We start from the raw sequence: 16,298 nt of genomic DNA, 5'->3' as shown, positions 1-16,298 counted from the left end.
TAGAACCTAACCCCCGCGTAAGATTCGACTCTAGTGTATAAGAATTGGGATTTATTACAGAACAATGCTTTTGAGGGTTTGGAGTAAAGCCTCATCATTAGGTTTGGCAGAATTAAGTTTGAATTTTTTTTAAATAGTTTCAACAGGTAGTATTTTTAAGCTTTTAATTTTTTGTTATTGATTTAAATTTTCAGTTATGAAAAATTATTAATGGGAGGTCAGACAATTATTTAATGTCAGGAGACATTGAGATTCAAAGTCAAAGCTTTACATACAAATTGCCCTCATCACATGTCAAAATATAGAAAGTAAATATCCTTAAATCATCAAATCATCCCCTTTTTGCTATTAATTCACTAGTCCATTTGTAACAAGCCTAATTAAAAAAAATTTAAATGACTGGATTTTGACTCAAGTTATCAAGCAGCATTTTTCTTTCTTTGCCTATCTGTAACTTTGACGATCATTGATAGAAATATATTTTTGTTGGTTTGTGTATGTGCAGTCAAATTGATATTTACTGACATTCACCAATAAAAACCTACTCCTTCCAAACCTACTCATGACCAATATTCATTGCTAGAACACATTTAATTAGAGATTATACTAATCATCTTAAATCAGGTGCATCGTCCAATGCAAATGCTTTCTTGACTTTGCAACACCTATCACATTGCTAAAAATCAACCGCGTCCCATATACTGCTGAGCTGGGACCAGACATCTCCTACTCTCCAAAAAAAAAAAAAAAAAAAAAAAAAAAAAAAAAAAAAAAAAAAAAAAACACCACACCACAAGCCTAGAGGCAGCCCTCTTGGGGCCAGAAGGGATGTTGTAAATCCCTTCAAGTCTCAATGCTACAGACAATATAACCATAATCTTTTTTTTTTTTTTTTTTTTTATTAACTGCAGGGCTGCGGAAAAACTAAACATGAGTTGTGCACTGGAAATGCTCTGAAGGGAAAATGAGAGAATCTGCAATTGAGTAAGAGCAATGGCAGGGAATGAATTCCACTACTCTGTGCTGTGGAGTCTGCAATTTGGGTTCTCAAAAAGAGCACAGCTAGTGTAAAACGCTAGCCCTGTAGATAGAGGTTTACAAGTCCAGTGCCACTTTGTGAATATACTGTCCCTGCATTGGTACAGCTCACTACTGCAACTATGTGGTATATTACAAGTCCAGAGAAGGTAAACAGTGATTGAATAGGTTCATGTTCTCTGTGTGTGTGTGTGTGTGTATATAAATCTCCCCTCTGTTTTTTCCACCAAATGCATCCGATGAAGTGAGCTGTAGCTCACGAAAGCTTATGCTCTAATAAATTTGTTAGTCTCTAAGGTGCCACAGGTACTCCTTTTCTTTTAGTGATTGAATAGCTACTGTATAGCCCTCTAACATTGGCTGTCTGTCACAGAGAACATAGCACCAGGATTCAGAGTAGCAGCCGTGTTAGTCTGTATCTGCAAAAAGAAAAGGAGTACTTGTGGAACCTTAGAGACTAACAAATTTATTAGACATAAGCTTTCGTGAGCTACAGCTCTCTTCACTGGATGCATTCAGTGGAAAATACAGTGGGGAGATTTATATACACAGAACATGAAACAATGGGTGTTACCATACACACCGTAAGGAGAGTGATCAGGTAAGGTTAGCTATTACCAGCAGGAGAGCGCGGGGGGGGGGGGGAGGGAACAACCGGACGGACGACCTTTTGTAGTGATAATCAAGGTGGGCCATTTCCAGCAGTTGACAAGAACGTCTGAGAAACAGTGTGTGGGAATGGGTGGGGGGGGGGGGGGAGAATAAACATTTCTGCAGCTACTCTAAATGTAATGTCTTCAATTGTGGGTGAAGTAATCAGCATTCCGGTTTCCAATCAATGATGCCCATCTTACAGGCATAAAAACTTTTATTAACACTAATGTTTAAAATCAAGTTTACACAAGTTAAGAAGGAAGATACTGTACATCTGGGGTTAGGCTTGAGTTATGAGAGATTCCAAGTATCGGTTACAAGGTTCACAAGATACATTCATAGCACATAACCAGCATAGACCCAAATTGCGGTGCGGGAATTTTTAAAGCATCAGTGAATAAGTGATCTCAGGTATGCCACCCACAGAACGTATTTAGAGTCCAAGTCAGTATTGGTGTCACAAATAAGTACATGGGTGGGGTGCATCCCTTGGTGCTTCAGAGAAGGAAGTGGGTTATTTCTGTGACCAGCAGTCTTGTTTACTCTATGTTAGAAGATATTTTAAACAGTCTGGAGCTACATTCTGAGGAAACAAGTGACAAGAGACTTGCATCTATTGTCTTCTTTTGATCTTGACAACAGAAAAAATGGCTGGTAAATTCCATTTGCCTACCTGGTAATCACATTAATTAGTGAACTGGCTACCTACAATATTTGAGTACAAAGGGTGTAACTCTACGCCTTTTCGAGAATTTATGTAACCGAGTAACTACTCTGAAAAGGATTAAGTGAAACCTAAATAAATTAGGGTGCACAGAACTCGAGAAAAATCTTTGACCAGTACCAGAGACTGACAACAGGTTCCATTTGTGAGAAGTGGGGAGCTAGTCATTCTGAATCCCAATTGAAGTCTCTAGACTAGTCTCATCGTGGGAAGTGGGGGATGAAATCAAAAAATTCCTATTCACCTATAAAAGGTCCAAGGAATAAAAGAAACCAAAAGACAACAGTGCAAGCTGTATTTCAAACAGGAGAAATCACAAGGGCCTGGAAGGTGCATCACCCATTTGAAGGCAAAGCAAGTGGTCTGGAAGACTAACACACTTTGAGGGGGGAAGGAGGACTTCATTGCAATAATGAAGGGGATACCTGAATCATTTGGGGCTAACATCCATCAAATAACCTAAGAAACTAAAACAACCATGTACCCAATAACATAAAACAATTTATTTATTAATTTATTAGGGTTACATTTTATTAAAGTAGAGAAATTAATACACAGCCTTTTTCTATACTGTAGTTAGTGGCACAGTGATTGTCAAGGAAGGCAGGTCCTCAATAGTATTTACATTGAGAAATACCTATTTGTAAACCAGTTACTTAAAGTCTTTTCAAAGTTTTAAAGTGTGGGTTTTTTTAAGCTGAATCAAGTGTTTACATCTACCAATTGCTAAACCAGTGAGTTTTTCCTCACTGACATAAAAAAGCATTAGTGTGCATTCTTTTATTTGTGGCTTTTTTTCAAAATGCCCCCATACCGCCTGTAGTCAGTTCTGCTAAAGACTAGACAATTACTATTTACTCGGCACTATAAGAAGAAACCAAAAGGATTGGTTCTCACATGCATGCCAGGAGTCCTACTGAAATCAATGGGGCCACGTAAGCACTTAAAAGTTAAAAAAGTGCTTTGTTGAACCAGGGACCAGAACAGGAACACAAATTGCTATGTGCTGCTCTGTAAGACTCCAAATTATCCTAGTCAGCTACACAAATATGTTATCGATTATAATTACAAGACATTTTAAATACAAAAGTTTGCAGATCTTTCATAGTTAGTAAATTTAAGTCCAGAATGGACCATTATGATTATTTAATCTGATTTCCTACATAACGCAGACCATAGAATTTTTTATGTTTTTGCTGGGCCCAAGTTTTTGTTGAACTTTGCATCCGATGAAGTGAGCTGTAGCTCGTGAAAGCTTATGCTCAAATAAATTTGTTAGTCTCTAAGGTGCCACAAGTACTCCTTTTCTTTTTGCAAACCTACTTTTAGTTGTTCAGACTTCCTCATTGGAAGTAATGGGCAAAAAACAAGCTCACTCTGGCTCTAAGCTTTAGAAAAGGGAATTTAAAAAATAAGGATGTTGAACTTATTTATACTGGAGGCAACAGTACTTACTGTCTTAACTATAGTTACTATTTGAACCAATCTATGGGTATTGCTTAACATGACGTGTCTCCTCTTGTGCACTATAGAACAAGTTGTTCCAAGAGGCAATTATTTCTTATATATAGAAATACTGGTTCTCTAAATCATGTTTTTATTTAACATTTAAGCCAGTTTATATGCTAGAAGCTGAAGCCCCCACCCCCCACCGCCCCATTATTACTGAAGAGATTCTAAATACAGAATTAACAACGTTATAACCTTACCTAGACTAGTTGGTTTTATCAGTTCATCCAGCAAGTCATAAAAAGGTAATTTCTGAAGCTTTATGTCTGGATGGACAGGGTGGAGCGCGGATGTTAGGTGGGGAAGTTCCAGTTCATGTTTAGGTCCCAGAAGAGAAACAGGAAGCAATGGTGACGTTGCAGGGTGGCCATCATAAGTGAGCTGTGGAATGGTAGATGGAGACAAAGTTGCTGGCATGGAAGTTGAGTGTACGCTGGGGAGAGACAAGTCTGCAGGTGTCATGATTTTCTGAGGGAACCTCCGCCTATAGAGTTCTTTAATTTTCATTTGGACAGCAGGGCTGCAGCCGGCTTTTAACAAGTGCAGTGCTTTTGTGAGAAGTTCGTGTTTGCGTCCGTGCTTGTTCCTCCCCGCGTATCCCAGAAGTACTTGCAGCTCAGAAACTCTAAGGCTCATAACCATTTGCTTGAAGACAAACAAAATTCATAAATATTAGTATTACAGTTACTACCTCTGCAGTGTTAATACTTTTCTGTTAATCTTTTTTATCAGAGCTTATTTAGAACCTGTCATTTCTATCCCATCCTTGACTATCTAGAACACAACTTAAAATGTGATTGTGTTTATTGAGTACTAGTATCAATCTAGATGTAGACAGTCTAACAGCCTTTTTACTTTAAAGGTACTGAACTTTCATTTGCTAAGTGTGATCCAAGACCATCAAGGCAGGAGTGAAAATTTTAGGAGAAAACGGACCAGCTTCAAGAAAAGACTGGGGGGGGGGGGGGGGGGAGAAGGAGAGGGGAGAAGATTTGTAATGTGAGATACCAGTACATTATTCATAAAGTTTAATATGTTTTCTTCCAATTGTACATTTCAGTAAATGCAGTTATGGTCTAATAAGTTTGGTTCCACTAATATGACCAAAATGTTAGGGAGTACTTGTAGAGCAGGACACAAGTTTTAAAACACCATTTTGAATTAGCTTATGCTGCATGGAAATTTAGAGTAGTGTTTCCAACAAAAAGAAATGACAGAGCATAAATCCGTTCATAAAAAAAAAAAGAGAGAAACCATCTCTAAAATTCAGAGCCCATTAACTGACAAGTACCAACTATCACAGCAATCTATACCAGGGGTCTCAAACTCAAATGATCACGAGGGCCACATGAGGACTAGTACATTGGACCGAGGGCTGCGCCTTCCCCCCGCTGCTCCGCCTCCACTCCACCCCTTCCGTGAGGGCCCACCCCTGCCCCGCCTCTTCCCACCCTTCCCTGAAATCCCTACCCAACTCTGCCCTTCCCTGCCCCCAGGGGGGTGCAAGAGGGGTGCAAGGTGTGTCAGGGGGCTCAGGGCAGGAGGTCGGGGTGCAGGGTGGATTGGGGTGCAGCAAGCGGCTCAGGGCAGGGGGTCGGGGTGCAGGAGGTTCAGTTGCAGGATGGGTTCAGGGGCTTGAGCTGGCCTGGTACACACTGGGGGCAGAGCAGGCTCCCAGAGTGGCACCGGGCTGGAGCCACTCTAGGTAAATGCTGGGGGGTGGGGGGGTGCTGCGGGGAGTTGGCGGGCCACAGGAAATAGCTCCACAAGCCGCGTGTTTGAGACCCCTGGTTTATACAAATAAAGTAACTTCAGCATAAAGTTTGCAGTGTATTCAGTAAAGGTATTTGGAAGGATATTTTGTTATCCACCATCTTACTTGACTCCTAGTTTTAGGGCGTACACTATTGCCACCATAATACTTGAGCACAGTCAAAATATGTTAAAGTTAGAAGAAGAAATTTCTAATGTAGTCAGTGTATTTCTTTTAACCATGAGTTTCTTTTGTCATCGCTGTTTTTCACTTCCTCTTTCTCCATTTCTGCTAGTCAATTTTCAACCCTGCATATCAGTCCTACCTCTCCCCCACATCCCTACTAAAAAGACAGAGAACTTGAGTGAAGGCAAAATAAGATGCAGCTAGCAGCTATCAAGAACTATTATACTCCAAACTTGAAAAAAATCTTACATTTCATCAAGGTAACTTCAAATACTATGTTTTTTAAATACATTCTGCTTAAGCTGTTTACCTTAAGTGGCTCCTCTAAACAGGAATAATAAAATGTTAACTTTAAAAAATAATATACAAGTACATGTGTTTATGGTCTAGACCATTTAAGTGTTCTGAAGGACATATCATCTTGGTTTCCCTCAAGATCCATTTTCTCTTAGCCATTTATATCAAAAGCATTACCTGGTGCTGACTTAGTTTTTTGAGGTGGGAGTTTTTACATGCAAAGAAAACCTCCCACGAGGTGGATAAAAGGACAGCCACGAGAGCCAAATCATTTGACAAGGTTTAAGTTTGGTGATACTGTCATTTTAAAAAGGCACGACAGAACTTATATCAAGTGGCAAAGAGGAACTAGAGTGTGCATTTGAGGCAAAGGGAAGGGGGAGGGAAATAGCCGCAAGTTTCAAAAATACTTAGAGAAGGTTTTATTTCATTTGGCATCGAAAGGATGCTACCAAATTCACAGCTGTGAAAAACAAGTCATGGGCCGTGAAATCGGACCTCCCCTGTGAAATCTGGCTATTGTAGGGGAGGGACAGGGCTCAGGGGGCCCGAGGTGGGCCGGGCTCCAGCTGCTAGTCCAAAGCCAGAGTGAGGAGGGACAGGACTTTCTTTTCCCCTGCAGGGGCCGCTCTCAATTCTGTGTCAGACCCACCTCCGGGAACCTCCCGCATCGGCAGGAAGCTCCAAGGCCCAAACTGTCAGCCCCTGACCTGGGCAGAGAGGCTGCAGGGAAAATCCCAGACACATCCCCATACCCCCATAACCTGCAACCCTCATATCAGCTCTGCTGCTGGAACTGGCATTGACTTTAGAGTTTGGCATCTGGCCAGCAGCCACTGCTCTCTGGCTGCCCACCTATGAAGGCAGCTCCCTTGCCAGCAGCAGGCAGAAGTAAGGGTGGCAATCCCACAATCCCTCTACAATAGCCTTACAATCCCCCACCCCCACAACTCCCTTTTGGGTGAGGTTACAACCCAAGTTCCCTCTAAACTGTGTGGTTGCGTATTAAACCCCAGGCACGGGTTCAGGGCTGCGGCCGGGGGAGAGGCGCCCGTACCCGCCAGCCCCAGCACAGACCTGCCCCGTACTTGCCGTGGCAGGGGGAGAGAAGCCCTTCCCCCAACCCAGCCGGAGCTGCCAGGGAGAGGAGCTCCTCCCTCGGCCCAGCCCAGCCCCAGAACTGCCCTGGCTGGTGAGAGGCACCTCTCCCCAGGCCCCAAGCTGCTGTGGCAAGAGAGGGCTGGGGGGAATCCTCTCTCCGGACCGCAGCCTACACCCCAAACCCCTCATTCCCAGTGCCATCCCAGAGCCCACCCCATGCCCCGCACCCTAACCCTCTGCCCCAGCTCCCTCTCACACTCCGAACCCCTCGGTCCCACCCACCACTATATGAATTTTGTTACAAAATTCATTCCACACATGGATGTAAAAAATTAGAGGTAACAATGGTTACAACACCACAAAATTCCATATGTAAACATCTAAAGCTGTGAAATTGACTATTTTTAAAACCCTATGACCATAATTTTGACCACAATGAACCATGAATTTGGTAGGGCCCTAGGCATTGACCATCACTGTTAGCTGAATTACTATGAAATTTTCAAATGCCATTTCCAGTCTAAAATTAGCAATTCACTTCTGTTTTCGTTTTCATACACTCAAAACCTTATGTATAGGCTTATCATTTCCATTATGATTGTATCCTCTGGTCCCTTTACTCTTGCATAGTCTCTCCTGTTTCCCAAGATGGCCGGCTGAATGAAACCAATGACAAGTGTACATTGCATCACTTCTCTTAGGGAACTGAGAGGACTTGTGTAATGAAACTGAGAATCCTCTGTGCATACAGTACTTCCCTACAACCCCAACAGAAACAAAGTCCTAAACAAGGCTCTGGTCAGTTTCTTTTTGGAAGCTCTGCCAATGACTGGGGAAGAGTTCTATTCAGAATAGCAACAGGCCAATGAGACACCACTCTGAAGGATTTTCCTGCAGGGGAATTTTGGAAATGCAAGGGGTTATGGGAAATTAAAAGCCCATAGTCCCAAAATGACCACCTGTTTTTTCTTGTATGGAATTTTCTAAAACCCTAACTTTATTATTCGGTATTTCTAATGTCAATTTACAATGATAAATGTCAAGATAATATTAATTGGGTTTGAGGAGTAATTACGATAAACTGGGGCCTAAAATAGCGGCTATATTTTGTAGGCAGGTAGCATCAGGCTTCTGAGTTTCCACAACCATGGAAACTGCTGTGGAGTCCACTCCTTACCACCATTTGCTGCCTTAGTATAATGAAAAATCTAAGGTTCCATTTAAAAAAAGATGTTGTCACTTGTGGCTATGAAGGTAACTTGAGATGCAAAAGTATAAAATGATGCTCTGATGTATTCTGGAACTCTTCAAACCTCCAAAACAATAGTTCTGATATATATACTGCCTCACTCACTTAATGAATTAATTCTGAAACCTAAAATATGGCAAGATTAGAGAGAGCTCTCACTACTTGTTGTTTTAGCAGAAACACGTTTACCCCACAAACCCAACCAATCTTCCCCGTCTCCCTAGATGTCAAGAGTCTGAAATGTTCCCTACCCAGCTGCTAAAACCTCCAGCTTCCTACATGAAATCTTCTACAGTGTGGGTAGGTATTGTCAATATACTAGTCTGTGGTGTACTAAAAACTGAAGGAACATAATATTTAAAAAAATAGCTACTGTACTGATTACATAATTCATTTTCATATTTAAATACCTTCATTTTAATTTAAATAAAGTTGTCACAGAATTTCTCTGTTAACATAAGAACGGCCATAGTGAGTCAGACCAAATGTCCATCTAGCCGAGTATCCTGTCTTCCGACAGTGGCCGGAGCCAGATGCTTCAGACAGAATGAACAGAACCAGGCAATCATCAAGTGATCCATCTCCTGTCATCCAGTCCCAGCTTCTGGCAGTCAGAGGTTTAGGGACACCCAGACCATGGGGTACAACAGACAAATATGATCCAAGGACCATGCTGCAGAAATTTGGGCCAGTTTGGTGTAGAGTACACATGGTTTGGGCACAGCTGAGAGATCTATTAGTATCTTTTACATGTGCAGCTACTCCATACTCCTAGCGAAAGGGTATTTCTTTATACGGATTTACTCAAGTAGAGCAGATGAGCTATTTCATAAAAAGAGAGGATGTCTTAGAACATTTCAGTCACTCACAATATAGTGTTGACAACTGAGAGGGAAAGTGACATTTAAGTACATCTGAGACACTGAAATAGAACATTTAAATCTTCCTTGTGTTTAAAGAGACCCATTTGTTAAGCTGAAGGTTTAAACAACTATTATAACCATTTCTTCAGTGGCTAGAATCCCTCATAATTCTGCAGTTTTCTTGCTTTGGTAAGAATCTCCAGATTCAGTTCTTGGAAACATTGGGGAAACCCAGACTGGATAAGGAAGTTTCCCAACCAGAGACACACCCCATGAATAGGTGTTTTCCCCTTAAAGGTTAAACACACAAAATGTGTAGTAGTAAGTACTGATATGATGAAAGCATGATCCATAGCATAAAGAAACTTCATTAGCCAAAACAAACATTCTTCACTGTTTTCCTATCCTGAAACTCCTGTACCTGAACCTTATTTTTAAAAAGGTACAGTAACTGCATTACACTTGCAATATTAAGAAGCTAAAAGCGACATTGAGTACACCTGTTTAAGGGAACCCCATCAATCTGAAACTATTTTAAAGTTGATTTTTGAAACAGACTAGATTTTAGGTATTTTCTTGCTGATTTTTGTGGTTTTATGATGTTTTCCTATTTTATTGATTTTTATTTTTTTAAATAAAAAAAAAAGTGTCCTCCTTCCCTGTTGTAGCATAAGAGCTACAGGAAAAATATGACAGGTTTCAGAGTAGCAGCCGTGTTAGTCTGTATTCGCAAAAAGAAAAGGAGTACCCGTGGCACCTTAGAGACTAACAAATTTATTAGAGCATAAGCTTTCGTGAGCTACAGCTCACTCACTAAGGCCACATCTACACTAGCATTTTGCCAACATAGCTCTCAGTTAGGGGTGTGAAGAGGTTTGAGCCCTGACCGACAACTGTGCTGGAAGAATCTCCTAGTATAGCTGGAATTACACCTCCAAATGCATCCTACGCATGCGATGAAGTGAGCTGGAGCTCACGAAAGCTTATGGTCAAATAAATTCGTTACTCTAAAGTGCCACAAGTACTCCTTTTCTTTTTGTGAATACAGACTAACATGGCTGCTACTCTGAAACCTCCAAAACTGTGCTTTTACTGGTATACGTTGTTTCGCTTGGGAGGTGAGGGGGGGGAATAAATTATGCCAGAAAACCCCAGCTTTGCCAGTATAAGGTGCATCCACACTAGGATCCCTTTGCCAGAAAAGCATTCCTAGTGTAGATAAAGTCAAACTATAGTGAGGATACACTGATTATACACCAAGTGCTGTCAAGCATACAAAGTAAACAAATCAGAAAAAATAATTCTCTGATTTTTCCAGCCTCATCTACACTTAAATATTTTGCTAATATGGCAATACAGGCAAAACTCCTTTAGCATAGACACATTTTAATATAGCACATGTCAAAGCAGAAACACAAAGGGTCTAGGACAGCTTAAAGGCTGTTCAAAGTGAATATCAGGGTAAGATGATAAACAAGCATTGTAAGGAAAGTGTCTGTTTATTTTGACTCATTAGTCATGACCTTGTAATACTAGAGGCTAGAGCTAACCTGAAAATATAAATCTGATATTTCTTGTTTGGCTACATAACAAATTATGCTCCTGTGTAATAATGTGGAGCATTAGTCATGAAGGAAAATTATCTTACATATAAAAATCTCACCCTGGTCTTCTGGTGCTGTATCTCATGGTTCATTTTTTCACTTTAAGATACAGATGCACTGATGGCCTTGGGCGAGTCATTTAATTTCTGCATCTCAATGTGAGCGATGTGCAGACTAAAACACTTCGAAAAGATTTCAGAGTAGCAGCCGTGTTAGTCTGTATTCACAAAATAGTGAATAGTCTGTATTCAGTGAAAAATACAGTGGGGAGGTTTACTCTCCTGAAGGATCACTCTCCTTACAGTGTGTATGGCAATACTCATTGTTTCATGTTCTCTTTGTGTGTGTGTGTGTATATATTATATATATAAAATCTCCCCACTGAATTTTCCACTGAATGCATCCGATGAAGTGAGCTGTAGCTCACGAAAGCTTATGCTCAAATAAATGTGTTAGTCTCTAAGGTGCCACAAGTACTCCTCTACCTCAAAAAGAGCACTCTACAAGTATTATTCAAAATTACCCTCTTGGCTTTATGACTCTCATGGACTTGTTCCACCCCATCTCTGACATGGCTGCACACATTTATTTCCCTCCTAACAGGAAAGGATGTACTTCCATTTGTGCTGCCTCCAGCTCTCCGTCTTTCCCAATCCTTTCCAAACAAACAAGTAACTACTTTTAAATTAAGCCAGAGTTTTAGCAAACACTGGAAGTAAAGGTTGTACAAGCACCAAAAGGCAAAAAGATAACACCTAGGTGCATTTAAAGGCAGGACCAAAGGAAGGAGGTTTTTGCCTAAAGCTCCTACATTGGCCAACACTTTCTCATTTCAGTATGTGAAAGACAACCCAGAAAATGAGTATTTCTGCATCCACAGTAGTTGGTCAAGTGGCATACTTAGAGAAGTCAGGAAGGACAAATTAGTCTAGGATGCTGACTAAAAAGTTGTGACCCTTCTCTGGAATGTTACTGCATTGGCAGACACTTAAATATGTATTTGGATGGGCATCAAACCGCATTTTGCCTAAAGCCACACAACAACCTTTATGACATTCCACCCATTATTCTAAAAGGTCTTATTCAGTACCAAGGAAGCTGAATACCTTATTCATCTTTTAAAGGAAGTAAATATTTTTTTAAAAAACAGAAAGGAGGGGGAAGGTAGATAAAGACTAAGGGTAGTGGAAGTGGGGGGAGGACGGGGGGACGACTATAACCTTAAAGATGAGCTAGAAGTGACAGGGAAGTAGCGGAAAAAACAACAGAATGAAAAAAAAAATGGAAGAGGGTAAAGTTATCACTAGAAGAACTTTCCCACCTAAAATCAGAGATTAAAATACCAAAGAATGTTTTAAATTGTCAGTAACAAGTGGCAATAGTTATAAAATGTTTCCAAACCAAGGACTGTGGGGGGGGAAGAAGAGTGAGAATACAAGTTTCCTGGGGTTCCTCTTTCCCAGAGTTATTTTTTTTTAAAACGTTAACTTATTCTGTCTCACCCCCTCCCCGCCGCCAACAAAAGCCTCTCCAAAACTATAAATCATAGTCGCTACTGAATTTCTACTGAGTTTCCAACAGGAAATACACAGTTAATAACAGAAAATTATCAGAGCTAACAGGCCTGGTGCTGATTACAAGGAAATGCAAAGTTTTTGGAAGTGATGGAAGTCAGACAAGTCCCAACGGCACATAAATGGATTTTACAAGTCTCGGAATATGCCACTAATAAGAACTAGAAGCTGAGAAACAAGACATCAGAAATGTGGGATATCTGTATAGATACAAAGTTAAAAAGATTTTCATTGTATTGCTACCTGACCCTGCAAACACTTATGCACATATAACAGGTTTCAGAGTAGCAGCCGTGTTAGTCTGTATTCGTAAAAAGAAAAGGAGTACTTGTGGCACCTAAGAGACTAAAATTTATTTGAGCCTAAGCTTTCGTGAGCTACAGCATCTAATGAAGCGTATGCATCGGATGAAGTGGGCTGTAGCTCACCAAAGTTTAGGCTCAAATAAATTTGTTGGTCTCAGGTGCCACAAGTACTCCTGTTCTTTTATGCATATATATTTTACCTACTTGGGTAGCTCCACTGACTTACCTGGGACTACTCATGGGCTTAAATGTTTGGAGGACCTGAGCCTGATTTATAAAAGTCCAAGTTATGCTAGCTGTAAGCAGGAACCTCGGACATTATCTGTATATTAAATAATTAACAAGTAACAAAAACAAAAATAAAAAAGGAAAGCTGACTAATGACCACACTTTGCTCTACTCTGCGCACAGTGTAAGGCAAGGGCCGGTCTACACTAAGATTTTCTAAGGGATTCTATCACAGAGATATTGAGGGTATGTCTACACTACAATTCTTACAGCTGCAGTGCTGCTGCAACTACTGTTGCTGTAATATAAGCACTTGCTTCAGCAATGGAAGGGGTTTTCTGTCGAAAGTAAATCGACCTCCTTGAGAGGCAGTAGACAGAAGAATTCTTCCTATAATCTATCGCCCTACCGACATCTACACCAGGGCTCAGGTCAGCTTAACTGTGTCTCACAGCGGTGTACATTTTTCACACTCCTGTAGCTAGACCAATCTAAGTTTTAGATATAGACAAGGCCTGAACAGAGAAGGAGAACTGGCAGCAGTTATTGTTTAGGTGAGCCTTAAGGATTCAGACACATTTAGCGTTAGCAGAGTTCTACAATTGTTTCCCAGACAAATACAGACAGACATTTTTTCTTCTTCTGTGATTCAAGCTATAAACTACTACTCTAAGAAGTTTATAGCATGGTTCTAAAGTATGGTTCTAAATGAGGTCCTCAAAAATTAATCTTTGTTCACAATGAAAACCGTACTAAAGGATTAAATCATAGTACAGAAAGGTTTCAGAGTAGCAGCCGTGTTAGTCTGTATTCGCAAAAAGAAAAGGAGTACTTGTGGCACCTTAGAGACTAACACATTTATTAGAGCATAAGCTTTCGTGAGCTACAGCTCACTTCATCGGATGCATTTGGTGGAAAAAACAGAGGAGAGATTTATATACACACACACACACAGAGAACATGAAACAATGGGTTTATCATACACACTGTAAGGAGAGTGATCACTTAAGATAAGCCATCACCCACAGCAGGGGGGGGAAAGGAGGAAAACCTTCCATGGTGACAAGCAGGTAGGCTAATTCCAGCAGTTAACAAGAATATCAGAGGAACAGTGGGGGGTGGGGTGGGGGGCAGAAATACCATGGGGAAATAGTTTTACTTTGTGTAATGACTCATCCATTCCCAGTCTCTATTCAAGCCTAAGTTAATTGTATCCAGTTTGCAAATTAATTCCAATTCAGCAGTCTCTCGTTGGAGTCTGTTTTTGAAGCTTTTTTGTTGAAGGATAGCCACTCTTAGGTCTGTGATCGAGTGACCAGAGAGATTGAAGTGTTCTCCAACTGGTTTTTGAATGTTATAATTCTTGACGTCTGATTTGTGTCCATTCATTCTTTTACGTAGAGACTGTCCAGTTTGGCCAATGTACATGGCAGAGGGGCATTGCTGGCACATGATGGCATATATCACATTGGTAGATGCGCAGGTGAACGATGTGATATATGCCATCATGTGCCAGCAATGCCCCTCTGCCATGTACATTGGCCAAACTGGACAGTCTCTACGTAAAAGAATGAATGGACACAAATCAGACGTCAAGAATTATAACATTCAAAAACCAGTTGGAGAACACTTCAATCTCTCTGGTCACTCGATCACAGACCTAAGAGTGGCTATCCTTCAACAAAAAAGCTTCAAAAACAGACTCCAACGAGAGACTGCTGAATTGGAATTAATTTGCAAACTGGATACAATTAATTTAGGCTTGAATAGAGACTGGGAATGGATGAGTCATTACACAAAGTAAAACTATTTCCCCATGGTATTTCTCCCCCCCACCCCACCCCCCACTGTTCCTCTGATATTCTTGTTAACTGCTGGAATTAGCCTACCTGCTTGTCACCATGGAAGGTTTTCCTCCTTTCCCCCCCTGCTGCTGGTGATGGCTTATCTTAAGTGATCACTCTCCTTACAGTGTGTATGATAAACCCATTGTTTCATGTTCTCTGTGTGTGTGTGTGTATATAAATCTCTCCTCTGTTTTTTCCACCAAATGCATCCGATGAAGTGAGCTGTAGCTCACGAAAGCTTATGCTCTAATAAATTTGTTAGTCTCTAAGGTGCCACAAGTACTCCTTTTCTTAGTACAGAAAGGGTCTCCATTAATCTCACTATACCTACAGCATCCAGCAGTATTAACACATTGTTTCACTGCCAGATAACTCTTTGACACTAGAAACAAGAGTCTCTCCGGATGTTCTGAGAAAATCTTATGATTGCTAATGATAAGGCTTTGTGACATTCCTCTCTGAGCCAGCCTTACCCTGCTCTGCTGTGAGAACCCCCACTCCTGGGCTGTTCACGCACAGCCTCTGGCATGTAAGCTGCTCCCAGTTACTTGCAACCCAAGGATGCTAGCCAACATCTCCGGTCCCAGACACAACCCTGGGAACCTCCGTCTTGTAGTGTCCAGTTATGCCCGCTGGACGCTGCAAGCTTATATGAATTTGTCAATTTAAACAAAGAAATTGATATGTATCAAGCTTGTTATCCCATGGGGAGCCTCTAACACACTTCAAACCAAACGCATTGCTTCAGGTAGAACAAACAAATTTATTAACTATAAAGATTGACTTATAATCACTTAAAATCTAAGTATAACAAGTCAGATTTGGTCAAATGAAATAAAAGCAAAATGCATTCTAAGCTGATCTTAACACTCTCAATGCCCTTACAAACTTAGATGCTTCTCACCATAGGCTGGCTGGTTGCCCTTCAGCCAGGCTCTCCCCTTTGATCAGGGCTTCAATCATTTGGTGGTGATGTCTGTAGATGGAGGTGGAAGAGAGAGGAAGAGTATGGCAAATATCTCTTCCTTTTATCATGGCCTTTCCTCCCTCTTGGCTTTACCCCCGCCCCTTCATAAGCAGGTGAACATTACTGAGTCTCTCCAAGCAAGATTGAGCAATTCCCTGGTGTGGCCTCATGCAGATGAGTCATTGCATTGTAGCTCCCTTGCTAGACAATGGCTGTTGATGGATTGTTTGACACCCCTTGCTGTTGCCTCTGGGGAGCTAATATCTGGCTGATTCCCCCAATTTACAGCATATTTTAGTGACCACCATACAACACAATTCTCAGAACTTCATATGCATTAATGATATACATATATGGATAGAGAAATGACTTTCAGCAGATCATAACCTTTCCCCTGAT

At 41.0% G+C, this 16,298-nt stretch overlaps 1 protein-coding gene across 4 annotated transcripts in view; it reads right to left on the bottom strand.

Moving 5' to 3' along the window:
• PIAS1 (protein inhibitor of activated STAT 1) overlaps nt 1–16,298 on the bottom strand; it is a 104,883-nt gene that overhangs the window by 52,051 nt on the left and 36,534 nt on the right. For 3 of the 4 annotated variants that reach the window (XM_043494680.1, XM_038418736.2, XM_038418737.2), the window contains exon 2: nt 4,126–4,570. In XM_043494680.1, the coding sequence (XP_043350615.1) occupies nt 4,126–4,570 (445 nt within the window). Of the gene's footprint in view, nt 1–4,125; nt 4,571–15,836; nt 16,034–16,298 lie in introns of those variants that run through there. The other variant, XM_043494682.1, reaches the window with a different exon arrangement.

This window comes from Dermochelys coriacea, chromosome 10, assembly GCF_009764565.3.
Source record: "Dermochelys coriacea isolate rDerCor1 chromosome 10, rDerCor1.pri.v4, whole genome shotgun sequence".
In the NCBI taxonomy this organism is placed as follows: domain Eukaryota; kingdom Metazoa; phylum Chordata; order Testudines; family Dermochelyidae; genus Dermochelys; species Dermochelys coriacea.
Note: the sequence above shows the minus strand (reverse complement) of the source record. Positions and strands in the feature narration are given on the sequence as shown.